The 22,681-nt window shown below is 35.1% G+C and overlaps 1 protein-coding gene across 1 annotated transcript in view; it reads left to right on the forward strand.

Annotated features, from left to right (window-relative positions):
- MALRD1 (MAM and LDL receptor class A domain containing 1) overlaps window positions 1-22,681 on the forward strand; it is a 543,727-nt gene that overhangs the window by 46,902 nt on the left and 474,144 nt on the right. Inside the window, 5 exon segments of the mRNA XM_087815868.1 lie at window positions 8,505-8,603; window positions 9,204-9,350; window positions 12,144-12,310; window positions 16,850-16,942; window positions 19,892-20,099. Of these exon segments, the coding sequence (XP_087671994.1) occupies window positions 8,505-8,603; window positions 9,204-9,350; window positions 12,144-12,310; window positions 16,850-16,942; window positions 19,892-20,099 (714 nt within the window).

A 22,681-nucleotide genomic window follows, 5' to 3' on the forward strand; every position in this document is an offset into this window, starting at 1 on the left:
AAAACAGAGATGTTTTCTTAGGTGACTTAAGAAAATAGAGGAGATAGACAGTTGAGGCATAGTTTCTTCAATACATAGTTTCTAACACTGTTAATGCCAAAGAATGAAGGGATTTCTTTGGTGTTCACCTAATGTTTGTCATTTGATGGTCATCAAATGACTGTTGAAGCTCTGTACATCTCACAGGACAGGAAGAAGGAAGAAATGGGAAAAGGCAATGTTTTTGGCCATGCATTCTCTAGATGATTGTCACAGACTTCCAGAACTGTGAGAAAATACATTTCTGTTATTTAAGCCACCTGTTTGAACCATCCAGTATATGGTACTTTTTGTGGCAGCCAAAGTAAACTAATATGTCTACTAATCAAGATAAATAATATTTTATGCAATATATTAGAAATCAAAATTAATGAAAAAAATCAATGATGAACAAAATATAAAATTCTTGAATAAAGACAGGATTAGTATTATTGAATTTTTCAGGCTCTAGTTTGGATTGATCAGGCACTACTGGGACCACAAAATAAACCTTAAGAATTTTAAAACAACTGGAATCATAGAAAATATATCCTTTGACCAAAATAACATTAAGCTATAAATCTGAGAAATCCACAATTATTTGGAGACTAAATTATATACATCTAAATAAACCATACTTCAAAATAGCCAAGTATTTTACACTAAAATGAAAATATAACACTAAAATTTGTGTAATACAGCTAATACAGCACTTAGAAGGAAATTAATAGGTATAAAGTTTTTATGAGGAAAGAAGAAAGATCCCAAACCCGTAATTTAACTATCCATCTAAAGCAAGAAGAAAAAGAACATGTTAAAGCTAAGTCACTTAATAATGGAATTAAAGATGGAAAAATAATAGAGAGAATTATTAAAACCAAAAGCTGATTCTCTGAAAAGGTAAATAAAATTGACAAAATTCTTGATCTGATTGATCAAGAAAAAAAGAGAGCAGACACACATTAACAATATCAGGAATGAAATAAGAGCCAACACTAAGGACTCTGCAGATATTAAAAAGATACTAAAAATGAAGGAATACCATAAATGACTCTTTGCACATAAATTCAACAGTTTATATGAAATGGACAAATTCTTTGAAAGTCGCAAACAACCAAAGCCGCCGAAGAAGAAATTCATAACCTGAATAATTTTATGTTTATTAAAGAAATAGGATTTCATAGTGAAAATCTTCTATTAAAGAGAACTCTAGGAATACATGCTTTTAGCAGAAAATTGTACCAAATATTTAGAGGAGAAATGGCACCTGTTTTACCCTTTATATTCTAGAGAATAGGAGTGAAGAGAACATGTCTCACCTTATTCTGTAAGAGTGGCTCTACCCTAATCCCAAAACCAGACAAAAATATTATAAGAAAACTAAACACCAACATTTTTATCACAAAAAAAAAATCTTTAACAAAATATTATCAAATGGATTCAAGTAATATATAAAAAAGATAATACATCACAATCATTGAGGAAATGGAAGGCTGGTTCAATGTTTGTAAAGCAATCACTGTACTTTACCATGCTGACAGACAAAAGAAAAAAAAAAGCACATAATGATCTCTATAGATGCAGAAAAGCATTTGACAACATTCAACCTACTGACATGATTAAAACTGTCATCAAAGTACAAACATATAAAAAATATATATATATAATTTTAATTGATTTCAGGGAGAGGAAGGGAAAGGGAGAGAGAGATAGAAACATCAATGATGAGTCATTGATCGGCTGCCTCCTGCACGCCCCCCACTGGGATTGAGCCCATAACCTGGGCATGTGCCTGACTGGGAATCGAACCAAGATCTCCTGGTTCATGGATCGATGCTCAACCACTGAGCCACGCCCAGCCGGGCAAAGTATGAACATCTTTAACAGGATAAAGCGCATGTGCGAAAACTCAACAGCTAACATCGTACCTGATGACGAAAGGATGGATGCTTTATCCCTAACATTGAGAACCAGGCAATGATGTCCATTCCTAACACTTCTTTACAGCAGGAAGTCCTAGCCAATGCAATAAGGCAAAACATATGAGTAAAGGCATGCAAGTGGAACAGAAGGAATAAATATATTCATATCTGCAAATAACACAATTGTCCATAATAAAATACCATAGAATTTAGTTTTTAAAAAGCTTCTGGAACTAGTAAATGAGTTTATCAGAGTAGTAGGATTCAAGGTAGGTATGAAATCAATATTATATGTCTATAGCATGGCAATGAATAATTAGAAATCAGATTTAGAAAAATGGTGCTATTTGTAATACAATCAAAATAAATTCTTACATAGGAATCTAACAGAATATATGGTGGATCATTATTCTGAAGACTTCAAAACACTGATGATTGACATCAAAGAAGATTTGACTGCATAAGTGGAATGTTGATGAATTTCCAGATCATGGCTATACTTGTTAAAACTCATAGAAGTAAATACCAAAAAGTATGAATATTACCATATGTAACTTTAAAAAAAAAATTTTAAAACTGCAACTTTTTAAAGTTGAAAAAATTCTGATGGTGAGATTGTATTACATAAATTAAATGCATTATCTTTAGAGAAAAAAACATAACTTTATTGTTTTACTATATATATATTTCTCTTTACTATTGAAATCTCAATAACTTTCTTCATAAAAGTGTCAGATAGGGGTATTTTAATGGCCTTTGAACATTTTGCAAGTTGAGCAATAAAACTAAATTCTTTTTTAATATTAATGATCTTTTAGACTATTCCACACCTTCAAACAGTATCATTATAATCACTGTCCTTCTCCAGACATAAGCATTCACTGTACATTTATTGAATAAATAGTTCTCTGTAAACTTTGCCGAAGTAGCAAGTATTAGACAAAATGAATCAAGGCTTGTGACTGTGACTAAGAATGTGCTTAATCACTGCTTCTTGAGTAACATTAATTTGTGAATAAATGCTTATTATAATTTTGATAAAGATTGCATGCTGTGGCTCATACTCAGAATATTTTTAATATTCTGTGAATGTTTTCAGGTTAGTCTGCCAGGACTTTGCCTTGGTCAAATTTATAAATGCTTCAAATATACAAATTATCTCTTAATGGGGATCTGATTGATGCATACGTTTTATCCAGTACAGTTAAACAACTAAGAACCCAGTTACTTTTTTCATCTTATTAACTTCTAGCTACACTGTACAATCTAATAACTGTTCACTGAAATCTATTACTAATTTCTAATTTAAGAAAATTGACAGAGATAGCCTAAAGCCCCTGAAGTCAAAAGTGGATGTTGCCTAAAATTTTTACTGCAGTAGCCTTGAGAATTGGACTTCCTTTTCTACCATCTGAGTCTGGCCAATTTCACATAACCTGCTGAAGCAGATACTATTTGAAGGATGTCAGGCTCTAGACATGACGCCTCATTGGTATAGAGGCCTTGAAATGCTTGGCAAAACTTCATCCTGCTGATCATGTATCATTAATGGAGAATTTAAAAAGAACAACCCAAAATAATTTTCTACAATTAGATTGTGGTGCATGTTAGAATGAAACAGAAAGTGTGTAAGGAGGGAGAGAAAATGAATGTAAATGTAAATGTAAATAATTGACATCTTTAAGTAGCTCTGAGCTCTGGGATAAAGGCACTATAATAAAAAGTGCTATCCAGGATATTAATTGAGTGACAACTTATACTTCCACGCCATTGTTTTTATGGTTGTAAATTCTAGTTTTGAAGCCCAAAGTAACAAAAGTAGTTGGCATCGGTGAAAGATATTTAATACCAATATATGCAAGCTACATTTTTAATTCCATGCAATTTATACTTGACTGTTTTGCTATTTTTGTTTGCAGTACTTTTGTAGGTTGTTTTTGTCTTGTATAAACAGTGAAAAACTAGAGATAATATAGAAAATTTAATTAAACTATAGCCAGTATTTAATTATGCGGCTCTAAGGGGGAGAAGATTTGTAGCTGTTTTATGAATCTACAGAAATTACAGTTTTGTTTCATGGTAATTGTTATTGTGCTATGTTAACTTCATTTATTGCCCACACTCCCTTAATTGCACATGCAGTTTTATTTTCAGTGGATCGTTCATTCAGGAGGCTTTGCACATTAATCATTAGTAAGCTTCCATTATGAAATGCCAGATTATGGATGTTATTCACAAATCATTTTCCTAAACAATTGCTTCAATTTTATTTCAAGTAAAAATACAACCAATTTATGTAGAGTATATGATATTTAAATTTTTCATCAAATTGCTCATAAGTTATTTATTTACCTATCCACTCATTAAATAAGTATACATTGAACACATATGTTTTACCAAGAATTTTTCTAGACACTGGGGAGACAGCAACAAACAAACAAACAAACAAACAAACAAACAAACAAACAGAGAAACAGTAATCCCTGCATTCATGGGACTTACATTTTAGTCAGAAAGAGAAAGACACTAAGCAAATAAATCATATGTATATTTTATGTCAAATGGTGATATGTGCTATGGGAAACAATAAAACAGAAAACCAAGATAAGTGCTACAGGTGAGGGTGAGGTGAAGTTTTACAGTAGCCAGGCATGGTCATGTGGAGATCACAGTTTCTGCAAAAAAGCCAAGTTGTTGAGTGAGCAAACGACGTGCATGTTGGAAGACACTGTAAATTCAGGGTTCCTGAGGGAAGAGGAAGCCTGGTTTATATGAGGATGATCATGGTAAAGACTTTTGTGTTGACTTCATGAAGGCTGGAAAGTCACAGAAGGGTTTTGAGCAGAGGAGACATGATCTGACTCCCATATTGGGACAAAGGCAGCAATAAGGAGGCAAAATAGGGAGCTAGTCTCATAATCCAGGAAGATAGTAGTTCCCTTGAACAGTAGTAGTAGAGGTGGTAGGATATAGTCAGATCCTTGATGTGTCTTCTAGATAAAGCCAAGGTACACTGATGGATGGCATATTTCAGTGAGAGTCAGAGATGACTCCAAATTTCTTGCCTGAACTAGAGGGATGAAGTTGTCATGAACTACTGTGGGAAAGAATGTGGGAGGAGATGGTTTGGGCAGAGAAAATCAGAACTTTAGTTTTGGAAGTATTTCTCTTGAGATTCTTGTTAGTTAGCCAGGTGAAGGGGCCAAGTGAGAAGCAGGATATCTATATTGGAGTCCAGTAAAAGGTCTGGGCAGAAGATATAATTTTATGAGTCCCTGGTACTTGGGAAAAGTTTTAAAGGTGTGAGACTAGGTGATGTTATTAAGATCATGACTGTAGAGGAGAGATCAAGGACTGAGCTCTGGGAGACTCTAATGTTACTTTGTGTAGCCTTGAAGAGATAAGGGAAAACCAGCAAAGGAGACTGAGAATGAACAGCTAGTAATTTAAGAGGAAAACCAGGAGAAAATTATGTACTAGAATCTAGGAAAGAAGGGGGGTGATCAACTAGGTCCAAGACTACTGATAAGCCAGGTATGTTGGGGGGGTGGATTAAATACTAGATTTAGCAATACAGAGGTCAAACTTTATATATGCAGTTCCAGCCCGGCCGGCATGGCTCAGTGGTTGAGCATCGACCTATGATCCAGGAAATCATAGTTTGATTCCCAGTCAGGCCACATGCCCAAGTTGCGGGCTCGATCCCCAGTAGGGGACATGCAAGAGGAAGCCGATCAATGCTTCTCTCATCATTGATGTTTCTATCTCTCTCTTCCTCTCTCTGAAATCAATAAAGATATTTTATACATATATGTGTGTATATATATACACACACACATATATATACACACATATATATACGTGTGTATGTATATATATATATATACATACACACGCACATATATATATGCAGTTCCAGTGGAGTAGTAGGGTAAAAAAAGAAGGAATAAAGTTCTGATACATGCTACAACATGAACGAACCTTGAAAACATTATGCTAAATGAAAGAAGTCAAACACAAAAGGCCACACATTGTATGATTCCATTTGTGTGGAATGAGCTGAGCAAATCCATGTAGACAGAAAGCAGATTAGTGATTGCTAGAGGCATGTGGGATGAGGAAGGAGAGAATGGGGGTGACTGTCAGTGGTTAGGGGTTTTATTTTGGTATGATGGAAGTGTTTTGGAATTAGCTACTGATGATGATTATAGAACATTGTGAATGTACTAAAAGTCATTGAACCGTATACTTACAAATGATTAAAATGAATTTAATGTTATATGACTCTTACCTCAATAGATTTTTGACAAAAACCTTATTGGAACAGGTTCAAGAGAAAATGGGATGGGGGAGAATTGGTGTGGGGTCAGTGAGAATATGAAAAACTTAGAAAAGTTAGTTGTAGGGGGTTGTAGGGTAAGGAGTTTTCCTTAAGATGGGTGAAATTTTGGCCACCTTGTGTACTGAAGCTTTTTCCATGAGAACATACTGGTGTAAAGGGGAGGAAGAAATTGCTGGAATGCTTTCTTAGGCAAGAGGAGATGCATTTCTTATATAAGTGAAAGGAGTGGGCTTAGAGTGGGGCATGGCTAGTTGCCCCACAGTACAGGAGGAAAGGCATGTGGACAGCTGTGTAGGGAGATTGGTGGCAGGGTTTGTGAAGTTTTTTTCTGATTTTTCCTATGAAATGTGAAGCAAGATGATTAGCTCAGATGAGGTGGCATGAAGGATGATTAGCTGAAAGGAAGAAGGAGGTAGGAATTTAAGGAGGGCATAAAGGGCTTTGAGTATTGTCTAGGAGCAGAGGGAGAGGAAAGAATATGGAAAATGTAGTATGGGGTTGCATGATGCAATGAAGTGAGTAGTCATGATACGTCATTTTCATCATCATCATCGCAGGCTCCTCTTCACTCAGGTTCTGCTGCACAGATGCAGGATGGAGTAGGTGGTGGGATTTGTGTCAGTCTGGGCCTATGCATAGTGATGCTATCAGCTAGGAATGCCTGGGGCACTCACCTGGGCCCTTACTACTTATGGCAGCCCCCACAGACACTTCCCTTCCTGGAGCCAAAGTTGTGGCTGGACCAGCTCTTGTGACGGTTCTTATTATGATTTCAAGATGTGTGTCAGCAACAACCATCAAGGAAGTTTGAAATAACAAGGTTCATTACACACAGGTCCTGGAGGGTCACCTGAGGCCACCCATTTAGGTCATGGTGGGAGAGAGAAAGAGAGGGCCAGGGTTTCTGCCTTTATTGGAATCAAAGGTGGGGGACCTAGGGCTTTGTGGGTTCACTCTTTACTGGTGAATTTATAAAATAACAGCAGGGAAGGGAAAAGCAGGGTCATTGAAACAGTCAGCTATCTAGGTCAACCAAGTCTTTCTTAAAGGGGAACTTCATGGGTTAGGGCTGTGTGGTTCTTTATCCAGTTGTGTAGCTGGCCACACATTTATTCGAGAGGGATGTTTTTGCAATGGGTGCCTCAGTAATCAAAAACTTAATGTTAGGCACTTACATGACAATCAGAACAGCTAACTATCCAGCACTTGCACTGTGTGGAGAGTTGTCCTTCCCAGTTTTTGCTCCAAGAGTATGGGGAAGCATAAGAAGAGCTAAGGATGACTGGCTGTCTAATATATGTAAGAAAGGAAAAGAGAACATGAGGAAGGCTGAAGGGAATTAATAAGATTGTAGGACCATTAGCTGGTACAAAATCATTGCAGTTTAGATACTAAAAGGAGTGAACTGGAACAATGGGGCTGAAAGTTTCGGAGTGGGCCACTCATAATTGAGATCAAGGAAGTGTTATTAGTAATGATAATACTCAGAGGAATGATGACAGAGGTTGTTCTTCATCAGTGTTCTTCACGATCACCAATAAGAAATCAAGAAATTAAGAAGCAAGGTGAAAATGAATATTGAAATGACAAAGAATGACAGTGAGACAAGGGCTAAAATGATCAAGAAGTGAGGGGCAGTGCCCCACTGTCTGTAGATGACTGAAACAGCTCGCACAGACTGCGATACTCTTTGATGTCAAGAGATTCAAAGCTTGGGTATTTAGGAAAGTGAGAGTGAGAATTATCTGGAAGTGGCTACTGGTGCAGGAAGGACACCTATCTACTTTTAAGTTCTGTGTTGGGAGGGCTGTGGGAGGAAAACAGGCACCATTTGAGAGGGCTGCAGGGAAAACAGTTCCAGGGCAGATCCAGGTTCCAGTTGAAGAGGGTGCCATATGTTACATCGGGTGCATGTACTATTATCCTTTTGATAATAGGCTCTTAGTTTTTCTGTTAGGGTAGGTTACTTGTGTGGAGATAAAAGATTTGATTCTGGCATTCACCACAGAGATCTGATTAAAATCCAGAAGGATTGGCTTGGCTTGTATATTCCCTCTCTCAGTTTCTCTCTCTCTGTAAGGGGTTTACCTAAAAGGTGATGCTGCGCTAAAGAGGAGTTGGATGGAGAATGCTTTGTAGAACATGTGTTGATGTTTCAAGAAATGCATAAGGTTCCTTAGTTGCACCTGCATCTCACTCTTGCCAATCTTTAAATTTAACAGATGAAACTTTACCATGTCAAGAAGCATTGGGTACCAAGCAGGAACTATGCCATCCAGATACAAGTCTCTGCAGATTTGACTCTACAGATGGATTAAGGTGTAAGTGATAAGTTGACATGCCCAGATTGCTGGTGTGTGGTCCATTCATAAGACTCAGATCACTAATAGGAATATCAGATACTCACTTGCCGTTTGTTGACATCTATGGAGTGTTATTAGGGTTTTAGCTGAAATGTTACTGGAAGACTGATTTATTCAACAAGTGAAAGATACTAAATATGTCAATTTGAGGTGATGTTGTTTTGTAAAATAGTTCCATTAAAGACCATCTTGGAATTATACACAATGATTCTTCTTTAAAATCTCAGTGTGATTATGAATAGTCAATGATATAAACTAACTTTTTTTCATAGAGTAGCTAAGGTCAGATATATGCTATTTGAAAAATCAAAATCAAAGCAATTGTCCAAGGAAAGATAAAAATATCATTTTTTTATGGCAATGGTTCTCATTTTGAAGGATCACGTCTGAGTCAGCTGAAGAACTTGAAAAATAGACTTGCAGGTCCACTCTAAGGTTTACTGATCCAGAATTTCCAGACACCAATTTGTGTGGGTGTGTGTTTAAGCAACACCGGCCATGGCAGTAGGCACTCTCACAGACTGTGGGAGCCCACCCAGCTCTTTCTCTCCTCTCTAGTGTGTCAGCCCTGTGGATTTGACTTCGACACGTGTGACTGGGCATCAGAAGCACCTGCTGGGCACATTTCCTGGATGCGCACAAATGCCAGAGGAGTTCCTGCGTTAGAACCAGCACCTCAGCAGGATCAAAGTAGTGATGATGAAGGTAGGAAATAGAAAATAGTATCTTTTATGTACTATTTTTAGAATTGTACTTTATTGTGACTAGTGTGCAGACAATTTGATCATGGTTCTTGGTGAACATACTGAGTATATTTTATTGAAACTATATTATGCCATAGATATTGAAAAAAATCATTTCCAACAGTGTAAAGGAAGAATTACATTAGGCTAATTAACTATTTTAATTTTGATAATTTTATTATTTTTTTTATCACCAGGAGATGATAGATTTTGTATGAACAACAAAACAATGTTTTATCAAGTCTATTAGCTCTCCTTATCACTGCAATATTGTCAAAAAGTTTCTTCCTCTTATTCTAACACTAAATTTGCTATTTCTGTGTATTTTTCTCTTTTTTAGGAGGGGTATTTTTTATGATTTAAAAAATTTATAATTTAAAATTTTGTTCCAGCAGAAACTAGTCTACTTCCATGTAGAATTTACTGTTTCTACAGTTTCGCTTTTTCCAGAGTATCATATAGTTAGAGTCATATAGTATATAGCCTTTTCAGATTGGCTCCTGATAATATGTGCTTTAGTTTTCTCCATGTCTTCCAATGGGCTTGATAGCTCATGTCTTTTTAATGCTGAGTAATATTCCAATGTCTGGATGTTCCACAGTTTATCCATTCACCTACTGAGGACATCTTGGTTGCTTTCAAGTTTAGCAGCTATGAATAAAGCTGCTCTGCACATCCATGTGCAGGTTTTTATGTGGATCTAAGCTTTCAGCTCCTTTGAATAATACCATGGAGCATGACTGCTGAATCATATGGTAAAAGCATGTTTAGTTTTGTAAAAGACGACCAAGCTGTCTTCAAAAGTGTCTGTACATACTGTGCTCCCACCAGAAATGAGTGAAATTTCTGTTGCTCCGCATCCTCTCCAGAATTGGGTGTTCTGGATTTTGGCCATTTTAAGAGGTGTGCAATGAAATCCTTATTGTTTAATTTTCATTCCCCTGATGACATATTGTATGGAGCATTTTCTTATATGCATATTTGTCATCTGTATCTCTTCTAAGGTTAGATGTCTGTTAAGATCTTTGGTTGTTAGTCCTTTAATTTTTTCCCACTGGCTGAGAAGCTTTGATTTATACATATTATATTTTTATGGCTATTTAAAATTTTTGACATATATCTTCAATATTAAATTTCTTTGACAAAACCTAAAGGGTTTCAGTATATTTGTCCCTTTCTGGAACAGAAGGAATTTGTCATAATTCAGTTACCATTTAACTCTCCCCTATTTTATTTTATTTATTTTATTTTATTTTAATTTAATTTTTTTATTTTACTTTATATTATTTCTTTCCCATCACTATTTATCCCTCCTCTCCCCCCTTCCATCTCCACTCACTCCCTTTTTAGTTCTTGAATTATATTTTAATATTTTCAAAAATATTTTTAAGTAAATATCTTTTGAATCTATTATATTTTCAACTATTACAATAATATATTTAATCACTTTCTTTGCTCACCATTGGTTCTTTTATCTTATCCTCTCCCTTTTAGTTTATTTTCCTTCTTACAAAGGTTCACTTTTTAAATTAATTGTTTTTTATTTATATAAGATTTGTGGTGGTGAACTTGCTTAGTGTTTATAAACTTCAAACATTTTCAAATTGGCCTCACACCTAAATAATAAGCCATGTGGTGTCACAGTTTTAGAATGAAAGTCTGTTTATTTCATTCCCAGCTACACGGCGACAGTCCTTTCTCCGGTACCTGCTGCAGATTTGCTCTTTCTCAATCCTTCCTCCACAATTCCCCGAGGTTTTTCGTTGCACCCTCTTCCTGGTTCAGTGACTTTGTTGTAGCATTGCTTAGCTCCCCACTACCTCACCCGAGTAATAATACTGGTTTAGGGTTTCATAGTCCATGGCAAAGCTTGGAGTTTGCACGTCCTGTCTTACAGCCCGAGGCAGTGACGGTAAGTGTGCTCCCCACCTAAGTTTATGAGCAGGCTCCGGGCCCTAGTCTTTGGCTTCACTGAGAGAGCTTGACTCCTCGCCTTCAGCTTTTGCAAAATTCAAGTTAGTCTAAATTCAAGCGGCTGCAGCCTGCTTTTTACCCTCAAGCCCCAGTTCTGTGGTTTCAGCCCTGCTCATCACTTGGCATATTTGTTCTTTCCTTACTGTTGAGGTGGCAGGTGATTGGTCTTTCCTTTCGTAAAAATGTGTTTTCTATTTATCATTTGCTTGTGTATAGATCAGAGGCAACGTATTAACTTACTGTGCTATTTTGATTAAAGTCTAACTAACATTTCTAGTAAATAGGAGTTTCATTTAATTTAAACTCATAGTTTTTAGAAGCTGCAGGAATATTTAATAACTTATAAAAATAATTTGAAAAGCATTACTTTTGAAAATTGAAATTATGAAATTATAGAAATATCTTTGTATCTCCCTATTGTCTATATTATTGAGTTAAAGAACAACCTAAATTGGTTTTAAGAATCAGATGCTATAACGACTGAGCCAAACTCGCTAGGGCTATATCAGTAGGTTTTTTATAAGACTATTGCGTGTTCATATTGGGTGCATATCAAACTTTTATTTCAGAAATAAAGGGCACATTTTGATGCATTTTAGGAAGCATATGTGGAAACAAAAACCTATTATTTGTAGCTGTAATCATTCCATACCATCATATCCTTTTAACTAAAATATTTCTGATTCAAGTCTGATTTTGAAAGCTCTAGAAATACAATAATTTTATTTAAACAGAAAGCAGCTATTTTTTCTAAATTGCTTCATTATCTTTTATTTTTCAGGTTACTACATGTGGGTAGGAGCTAACCATGCTTCTACTCTTAGCCTTTTAGACAGCAGGGCTTATCTAAACAGCTCTGTGTGTTACTGCTGGGGCAAGAGCTGCCATCTTCAATTTCATTACACTATGGAAAACAGTGTTCTGAGAGTTGGTCTATATAACAATAAGGTAAGAAGAAACTTGCATTTATTTCAAACCCATTGAATAAATGAAATTTCTATTCTTGGCAACTTCTGTTTCTACTTCTCAGCTGTATAGGCTTTAGGTATTATTTAATATGATTTTATTTAGTATGCCTTTAAAATGAAATATTAAGCAGGTGTTTTAGGAAATACTCTCATGTACAAAAGCCAGTTGAGATAATTTGCACAATACATTTCATAAAACTGTTAAAATTCATATTAAAGAAACTATAGGTCTAATAAAATAAGTTATTTGGGAATCTTTTGTTATCTCTGTATTGAAGCTCTATGATCTGTTTTGGATTTTAGATCTATATGCCATTAAAGCTATCAATATGATGGAAGCAAATTACATGTTCTGGTACCAGTAGATAGAATTTTAAAGGCTGGCAATTGCTGATTAAATACAGACAAATAAGTCATTTGAATGAAAAAAAAAAAAAAAAAAAGGCATTGTAGGCAGAGTGAATGTTGTGGTGGTAATGCTAGTGAGTAAAAACAAAAATCTAAGACTTTATTTTTTAACCTAAACTTAACTGAAAACCACTCTCTACAAGTGGGAAAATACCCGAGACACTGCAAATTTCTATTGTGAGGAACAATTTACTTATAAATAGGAACAAAGAAATCATAAGGATAAACAGCAATCATTCTAGAAATGGGGGATATTTGAAAATAATTGCAGGAATTCTGAGATTGGAAAAATGAAGACAGGAAAAGCATCCAAATTTGTTTCCTTGGGCTCAGGATCTTTTGGGTAAATCCAGTTGAAAGTTGCAAATGACATCAGCTAGATTCATTTTTTAAAAAAAGTTTATCACCTGCACTTATCAAGTGCCACTAACCATCTGTCAGTAGCATTTTCTTCTGCGGTTTGAAGTACTATCATAATTAATCCTCACGTATCAGAATGCTTATTAGCAAGATATTGGAGAATTCTAGAGGAATTCTTTTTATTTCTAGTTCTGTTACATCACCTCCCCCTTTCCCTTTTGTATCATTTTCATCATGTCCAGTCTTCTTTCTTCTTGTTTTGTTTTCCAAGACATTCACAGAGTTCCAAAGCAAAGAGTTGGATGAGTAGTCTCATTAGATGGCCTAACAAGTTTCCCTTTGTCATGAAAATGAGACACAATTTCTAGTGTTCTGTAACTCTGTTATGTATTTGTAGTAGCATATATTTTGCAGTCGTATTTGGCAGCCTAATGCCCTGGAATCTATTTGATATATTTCATTCAATTTGGTTAGGTGTGGGGTAGGTGGAGGGGCAAAAACATCTCCCTGCCCTTTCTGTAGTTCTCCAAACTTTCCAGAGACATGGGGAAAATTTTACAGAACAAACCAACCAAGGTTAAACTTACGTTGTGGCATTTATGTGTCAGCATCTTTCAGTTATTGTTACCTGTACCATGCAAACCAAGCCCAGGGAGCCTCCATTCAATTTGCAACCTTCTATAATTTCCAATTTCCTTCTTCAAAGAAGAAATTCTAGAATAATTTTGTTATGTTTATATTATAGTTCAAGATGCTTTAAAAATATATGGTTCCATGATAGTGCTTTTATATGGCAAGTAATTAACATTCAATAAATATTGAATGAGTTATCCTATATTTAAGTAGAAATTTGTACCATATATCTTCTAATCCTGGGGATTATTTTCATCTGCCCTGAACACCACTGATGGACTTTTAAAGTTTCAATATATGCAGAATGGAGTTCTGAATGACTCAAAATGAGAGATATCATTCCTCTGGTGGCTTTGGGATGCTACAAGAAAATAGTGGAACAAATTGGCTTCAGATACCACTTCATATAATAAGAACACAGTTAACAATGTTCCACTTTCCTGCATTATAACAAAAGAAGTTAATCATGGAGAACTGATCTGGTGTATTAATCAGAGCCAAAGAACTGTACATCATAGAGAGTATTATATTGACTGATGTTAGATTCGTTAGTTTACCCAGTATTTGGCAAGACAGTGGTCTATCTTTTCCGACACTCAATTTGCTATTTTTTATACATGTAACATGTTGGTCATCAATGAAAATCTGCATAAAGTACATTTAGGTCACAAGTTAATGTTTCAGCACACACTTAAGAATGTCTCAAAATCTGTCATTTACAAAATTAGCTCTTGATGGAAATTATCATTTACATCTTCCATGAATACAGTAGAGGAAAAACCCTTAAGATATGTGCAGCTAAATCAACAAATATCTAGTAAGAATGCTGCGTCAGTTTCTTTAGATTCAGAGGATATGGAACTTGAGAAATAAAAAACAGGTGAGAGGCAAGTTGTTAAATAAAAAGTTGACCCAGAGTCAGCTTATGTGTGTAACAGTTCCGCTGTGTGTCCTCTAAGTATTCTTGGGGCGAGGTCTCTGTTCATCATCTTTAAGGCAGTAATCATAGCAACAGCCTATATCCTGAGGAGAGTTTCCTTGTCAGTGAGCCAAGGATAGTGCCCAGCTTGTGGCGCTTCTACATATTTTCTAAATTCCCACTGGCAAACAGGGAGGAAACAGTTGGGGCAGGAGAGACAATACCTTAGAAAGTATCTTTCTTGTATGATACCATACATAAGGTTTTCTTGAGGGAAGGTCTTTACCACAGTACATGATTCTATCCCCACATGCAATAAAAAGTAGTTAAAAATAAAATAATAAAATAAAATAATAATAAAATAAAATAAAACCTTGAGATTGGTATGTTTGATTTTCTTCACTAGAATAGGGGAAGGATAAGCTGAGATCACAGAGATCTAGTAATAAATATTTTCTTGAAAGGTAAAATGGCATTATCAATGCTGATCTGGGGGAATAAGGAGACATTTTTAAAATTTTTATTTATTGATTAAGATAATAAAAAATTAGAACATCTTTTGAAAGGTTTTTCTGAGCTGAGGGTCTCTTTCACATTGACACCTGTTGAAAGTAACTAGATAAGAACCTGTGAGGACAGAAATAAGATAAAAGCTGATTTTGTTTAGTTGGGGTAATTATTTTTCTTTTTCATTGTTGTGTCGTGAGACAGGAAAATGTGGTAATAAAATATGGATTTTTTTACACATATCATTAACTTAGTGTTTGAAACGTCATTTAAGTTTAGAAAGAGTTCTGCTCACTTTTCAAAAAAATGTAAATGCATCCCTCCAGTAGAACAGGGGCATCAATTAGTCACTGAGAAAAAAGAGCATGATTGCTCTCATTTATTCTCATAAAATGAAAGTGAGGGGAGGTGATGAATGCAACTTGCCAACCAGTGTCACTAAAAGCATCTGTAGAGGACACGAGTGTCTTGATGCTGAATAACAGAAGTTGCAGAGGCAATAATTGGGAAAAAAATGTTGTGTCTCACCTTTTTATAACTTCAATTCACTCTGATTGATCTGGGAGCTACCAGCTGAAAGCACGTCTACCATGTATGTTTCACTGTTTCGTGGGAGTCTTAAGAGTTGATATACGTAAGTAATGAAATGAAGTACATTTTAGTAGGTTTAGGCTATTTCTGAAATATATAAGACTTGGAAATTGGAGTAGACATCAGAGGGTAAAGGAGTAAGCTGAAAATAGATTTGCTTTTACTTTAAAAATTGTGGGTATGAATTAAATAAGTGAAGCCAAGTAAGAAGATAAATGCTTACAAGAGTTTGAAAAAGCATGAGAGTTATGTGTCATTACAACTAGATATCTGTCATCTTCCAGTGTCGTTGCCTATCTCACAGTAAAAGGAGGGCACAGAGGCAGTCTCAAAGCTCAACCCAAGACATAATTATGCCACTGTTTGCATTTTCGCTATGTTGATATATGAAAAATTAATGCACCCTGTAGGTGAATATAGGGTGTCCCAAAAAATGTATACTCACACTTTGAATAATTACAAAGGCAGGGTTTATTAAAATACATTTCATTTTCAAAGTTGAGCTAGCAGCTGTTAAAGTGTGTATACATATTTTGGGGACACCCTTTATGATGAACAATCTGGTCTACCTTAATTATGAAAATGTCAAATTAATTTGACTGATAAAATCCCAAGAAAAATAGGATTACTTCAGAGCATAAACACATAGTCATGAATTATAAAGCCAATACCAGGGGCAAAATTTTGGAATACATTATAGACTTTTATTGATTGAGTGTTTTACCTCATAATGTATACTAACATAATTTTGCATACACTTTTCAACCTGTGAAATGATCATTATACAGATGCATGATATAACTTGTAGTACGTTCTATAGGTTTGGACAAATGATAATGACATATATGCACCATCATATTGTCGTACAGTGTATTTTCACTGCCCTAAACATCTTCGCTGTTCCACTTACTCATGTCCCCTCATTTCCTTATTTTCCACTAAAAAATGTTATACATCTTTTCCACCAGTACTTTAGATTTCTTAGCACTTAATATCATACAGGTAGGGTTAAACTCTATTAAAACATAATTAAGAGAGTATGTATGTAAATATGAGAGTAGAATTTGAGGAATGAGCAATGTCTTTTTCTTCTAATCATAGGAAGAAGAAATATTTTGGACATACAACACATCAACTCACAAAAAATGGGTGAAAACAGATGTGTTAATACCAGAAGGGCTGAAGACATTTAAGGTATAAAAGGGAAAAACAAGTATTTTTTTTTTTTTTATCATGTGTTATTATTAGCTGTGCAGTAGTGAATGTACCACCCATTGCTAAATTTAAATTAGGGATGTATGTTTGGGGAGAGTGATTACCTACTGCTTTTCATTCTACCTAGGCCTTCTCAGGGCAAATTTCTCCCATGGGAAGGACCCAGAGTGGGACTACTTCTGTTTAAAGCTTCCTCATGCCCATGAGCATCCCCAACACCATGCATTACAAGTAGGGAAGCAAATTCCATTATGAAGCAGATAAATAATAGGCTGGTATCGAAATGCAGTAATTCACATCTTTATAACACATGAATAACTCTACCTATACAAAGATATATCTTAAATATATATATGCTCAATGGGAAGGCTGTCTCTTAAAAAATTTACTTGGCATTTTGTTGAGATTGTGCAGAAGAATACACTTGATAATATTTTCTTAAATTTTCACATGAAATGTTTGCCTGACATTTCTTTCTTTTCTAATATTATGGCAATATCACAAAATATAGTAAGTTAGTGGGATAACATTTAAATATCTGGTATTACTATTAATCCTCATTTGAGGATATTTTTTCCATTGCTTTTCAGAGAGAGTGGAAGGAAGGGGGAGAGAGAAAAAGACAGACACACACACACACACACACACACACACACACACACACACAGATATCCATGTGAGAGAGACACATCAATCGGTTGCCTCCTGCACCCACCCCAACCAGGGGTTGAGGATTGAGCCTGAAACTTAGGTACATGCCCTAGGCCGGAATCAAACCCAGGACCCTTCAGTCTCTGGGCAGATGCTCTAACCACTAAGCCAACCCAGCAAGGGCTAAATAGCTGGTATTATTAATTGCTACTTAGAATTTTATTTTTAAAGTGCAGTACTTTATTTAAAATCCCATTCCTTTTGTGTTGTATGTAGGGTTTATAAACATATTAATACTGGAGCGTCAGTATATGTGTGGCTTATGAAATCAGTTTCACTCCTTATGTTAATGCTATATTTATACATGTTTCTAGGTGTTAAAAGAGAATTCATATGATAGTAACCTGTAATCATGAGATTTTTAGGATCCTCTTTACTGCTGAAGTTGGAATTTCTGAACCATAGCATTTTTGTAGCAATCTCAGTAAAGTTGGGGTGCATATCATAGCCTACTGAGTTAACATTTTGATACTATTTTAACTTTTCTAAGCTGGTATCTGTCTTTATAACTTCTAAAATGAGTATTAAATAATGGGAGTTTCATTCTTTTAACATAGATTGAATATTAACTTTTTTTTATTTAACTCAAAGATAAAACAAAGTAAGACATAAAGAAAATAATTTGGAAGTTATTCTAGGTTTCCAAGTGCATGTTAAATATAAGTAGATTTTCAATAGTGGCAGCTTTTTAAGACTTAAGTTTAAAAATTTAAATTTTGAGACTTAAGTGTAAATTTTTCAGTATTGGAACTTCAAACTGATATTTATGCATGATCTCTTACTGCTATGAAAATACATAGCTTTAGATCCAATAATTTTTATAAATTTTTAGTATGATACTCATTATGGGGAAAATGTACAGTAGCATACAAAGTTTCCTTAATATTAGGTGTGATTTAAATTTAATATTATTTTATAGACTAAATCATTAAATATATTTGTAAACTGGACTTGACCTTAAGTAATTATTAACACACAAATAATATTAGTTCTTTATGTTTCTGCAAAGAAGAAAATTAATTCAAAAATTTTAAGAAGGAAAAGACAAAAGAAATCAGCTTTTATTCCTGGTATCTTATTTATATGTTAACAACATCTAGTTCAGCACTGTTCAATAGAACTTTCTGTGGTAAAAAAAAATTTTCTATATCTGCACTTCCCAATATGGTAGCCACAAACTATGTCTGGCTAATTGAACACTTGAAATGGGACTAGGACCACTGAGGGACTGAATTTTAATTAATTTAAATAGAAATATCCCAAAGTAGGTAGTGGCTACCATATTAGACTGCAGATAATTAGTTATTTGCTATACAGTCAACTCTTTCTATCTCTCCTTCACTCTTGGTGTTAACTAACCATTACTCTTGGTAGAACCTTAAGGGATATTAATACTTTGACATTACTCTGGCCAGTGTGGCTCAGTTGGCTGGAGCGTCATCCTATACACCAACAAGGTGGTAGGTTCGATTCCTGGTCAGGGCACATACCTAGGTCGCAGATTTGATCCTCCGTTGGGACACGTGTGGGAGGCAACCGATTGATGTTTCTCTCTCTCTCTTCCTCTCTCTAAAATCAATTCAAAAAACAGTCATGATCAATTCCTATATAAAATACTTTGACATCTTACACTGGACTTACATATGGTTGTTTCACTTGCTAGTATTGTATGCCTTCAGAAAAAAGTGATTTGATTGGAGAAAATGAGATTTATTTCCTTTAATTTACATTTGTTTGATTATTAAAGATATTCTTGGATAAAAATTAATGGATTTTTATATTCTTTAAATTTCCTGTTCTTCTGTTGCATCCCTTACTATTTGGTGACATTTCTCTTCATGCATTCCAATATTTCTTTCAGTGGTTAAAAAAACATAGATGCATAGCTCTTGCTGTGTACATAGTGACAATACTTACTCTTTTCCTTGAATATTAAAGAAACAGAGCTACAAACATGATGACTAAGTAAAAAGTTTGCAGTCAGGGACATTCGTCTGATCATAAACATGGGTGGTTTCTCAGAAGCCTCAGTGGATCTAATGTGTCTGTCAATCTTGTGTGTGTGAGTGAGTTAAGCTTCTCAAATAAGAACTTTGTTGTCAATTTTATTTGCCTGCTCTTTAAAAGGGCATTTTCTTAATGGTTTAATCTCTATTATTATAATTAGTCTTTTTAAGAGATTATGAACTCATAAATTTTTCATTTTTCCCACTAAAGATTATTTTTGAAGGGGCTCTTATGGACCAGAAAAGTTTTATTGGGCTGGATCAGCTCTGGGTCTACGCGTGCGCACAGGCCCCATCCAGAAAGCTTTGCTCTGCAGATGAATTCACTTGTGCCAGTGGCCAGTGCATTGCCCAGGAATCAGTCTGTGACTCTCGGGAAGACTGCTCTGATAAGAGTGATGAAGACCCAGTGACTTGCTGTAAGTGAATCAATAGTTTACTTGTTAACATGCTCAAAATCATGACTGTGGTTGGATTTAAAATACTAATCTTTGTTTTAAGTGAGGTAAAGCTAATATGAAATAAGATGACTGTACATGCTCATTCTGAAGCTATCAGCACTGTTCCTTGTGGGGGTCTTTATGCTAATTTAATGTTTTGGTGGTTATTGCTAGCACTGCAAAATCTCTCTGTTCAACACATGGATAGTTGTGATTTGTGGTTAGTGGTGTGTGTGTGTGTGTTTTCATTAAAGAGAGAAATGGGTGGGAGAGGGAACTTCTTTCTAGTTTTCCCCTTGGAAACATGTATTATAGGTTGCTAACTTTTACAAATGTAGGACTTTTCCCATTCTGACCAATTATGTAGGAAGCTGTGGGGAGGGTGTAAGAGGAGAAGGGCTGCCATGGCCTTCCAGGCAGCCATAAGGTGTGTAGAAATCATGTCAGCCACAGATGGTATGTATGTCTAGGCAAAAAAGGCCCAACACCTTTCTTTCAGGCATTTTACACATGATGGTTCTCCTATGATGTAACTTAGCAACTAAGATACTGTGTCTCTGTAGAAACAATGTGTTCCAACTAAATGAATCCAATTCCTGTATCTCAAACAAACGGGTTTTAAAAAGCTATTAAAATTTGACATTTATTTTGATGCAGTGTTTTATTTTAGTGAGGTATTTTGTTGAGCAATAGAAAAACACTGCAACAAGGTAAATACTGCCTTTTTCCTAAGAAGCTCTTTGTACAATATGCTTCTGCTGGGTAAGGATTTTATTAAGAACCATGAAGAAAGATGCAGGAAATGGGCTAGGGAAGCGAGGAAGAAATACTCTGCTTATTTATCAGCAGGAATTAATTTCTCAGACACTAGCTTTTAAACGCTAGTTTTAAACAAAATAATCCACTTACCAATATGATTGCAGTGTAATTTTTGGGTGGCTCTCTTTTTTTCATTCCAAAATAAATAAATAATAACCGATGTCAGAACAATTCATTTTCTCTAAAGCGTCAAATTCCTTTCTGTGCTTTATTTCAAGTTTTTGCAATTTGACTTATTTTTTTTGCATAAGTTCACCTTTCTAATGGTTTGCATTATTATAAATTTCAATAACTGAAAATAAACATATTTCCTGACTTTTCAATTGTATATTTCGAAGCTTTGCATCTTCTCTCCCTTTTATTTTCCCCTATGCTCTTCTTTTAATTGATTTTTCTTATTCCAGTTCCACCTGGGATATAAGTAGATATTTTAACATTTGATTTGGGATATCTTTCCCCATTTCTCTTCCTATATTGAGGTTTTTTAAATTACACATCTGGCATTTTTCCAGTAGAGAATTTTTTTGATATCATTCTGCTATGTCCTTGGTATGAATGCAGGGACAGGTGTCTGTGTTCATTATCAAATAGTGTTACTTCTTAGCCTAAGTTTCCCAAATAATGTTACCTCATTTCACCAAAGAAAGCCTGGCATGTTTGCTTGATTGAGATAACTTGATATAAGGGGTAGGATATAAAAATTTAGGCATATTATATATTATAAAATATTTACATATTTTGATGCATATATCCATATATTTTTGTGTAAACATGAATATTTCATGTAAATATTTGTACAATAAATTTTCTTCTGAGGAAATTATATAGCAATTGAATTATTAGAAGTGATATCTTACACTATTTTCTGCACTATTTAATATATTTGTGCATATATACACATGCATATATGTATCATTGCATAGCAAGGCTGGCTTCTCTTTGAAATGTAAAGCCACTTTGACACATTTTACATATACTTTTATGTTTGTATTTCATCAGTTTGAATTTGTAATACACAGTGTTCTTAAAATAGAACATCCAAATTCATGAAGCATAAGAAACATGCCTTTCTATCTTCTTTTTATCCCTCTTTTGTCCTAAGAATGAATCTTTGGGACTGTGTAGCTTATATCTGCAGTTTGAATAGCACCAGGAGTACTAACCACATGCTGGAGACTTAGTAGATATTAACTTGTGAATATTGTGAGTCCACTGTACTCAGTATAGTCAGGAGAGTCAGTGTGTTTTCCCAGAGGGCACACTCATTCAGGGTTTTTCCATTACCAAGTTCCCCTACTTTTAGATACCACTTTAACAAATATAGTTGACTGAGCCTCTAGCCTAGTGCCTTTTCAACAGCAGGTGATTTTTAACGTGAAAATGGGTTTTCCTCGAGTTTTGCTGCTATAGTGTACTTGGTGGGCCAGTAGGATCAGCATTAGCATCACCTGTCTTACTAAATGCAGAACCTCAGGCCCCATCCCAGTCTTGCATTTTAATAATGTCTCAGATGATGAGACATTATTAAAATGTATGTACATTAAAGTTTGAGAACCACTGTGCCAAATAGGCTTCAGAAATAAAGAGACAGCTGGGGCAGAAAAAGGGTGGCAGATAGAAAAAAGTAGGCTTAAGAAAAGGCAAATTAGAGACCTTTCACAAAAGAAGCAAAAATCCCCAGCTCTTCACTTGCTCCCACGAGCACCGCTATACCATAAACAGATTTTTAAAAAGGTTTTATT

Source organism: Miniopterus natalensis, chromosome 1, assembly GCF_054644295.1.
Source record: "Miniopterus natalensis isolate mMinNat1 chromosome 1, mMinNat1.hap1, whole genome shotgun sequence".
Classification (NCBI taxonomy): Eukaryota; Metazoa; Chordata; class Mammalia; order Chiroptera; family Miniopteridae; genus Miniopterus; species Miniopterus natalensis.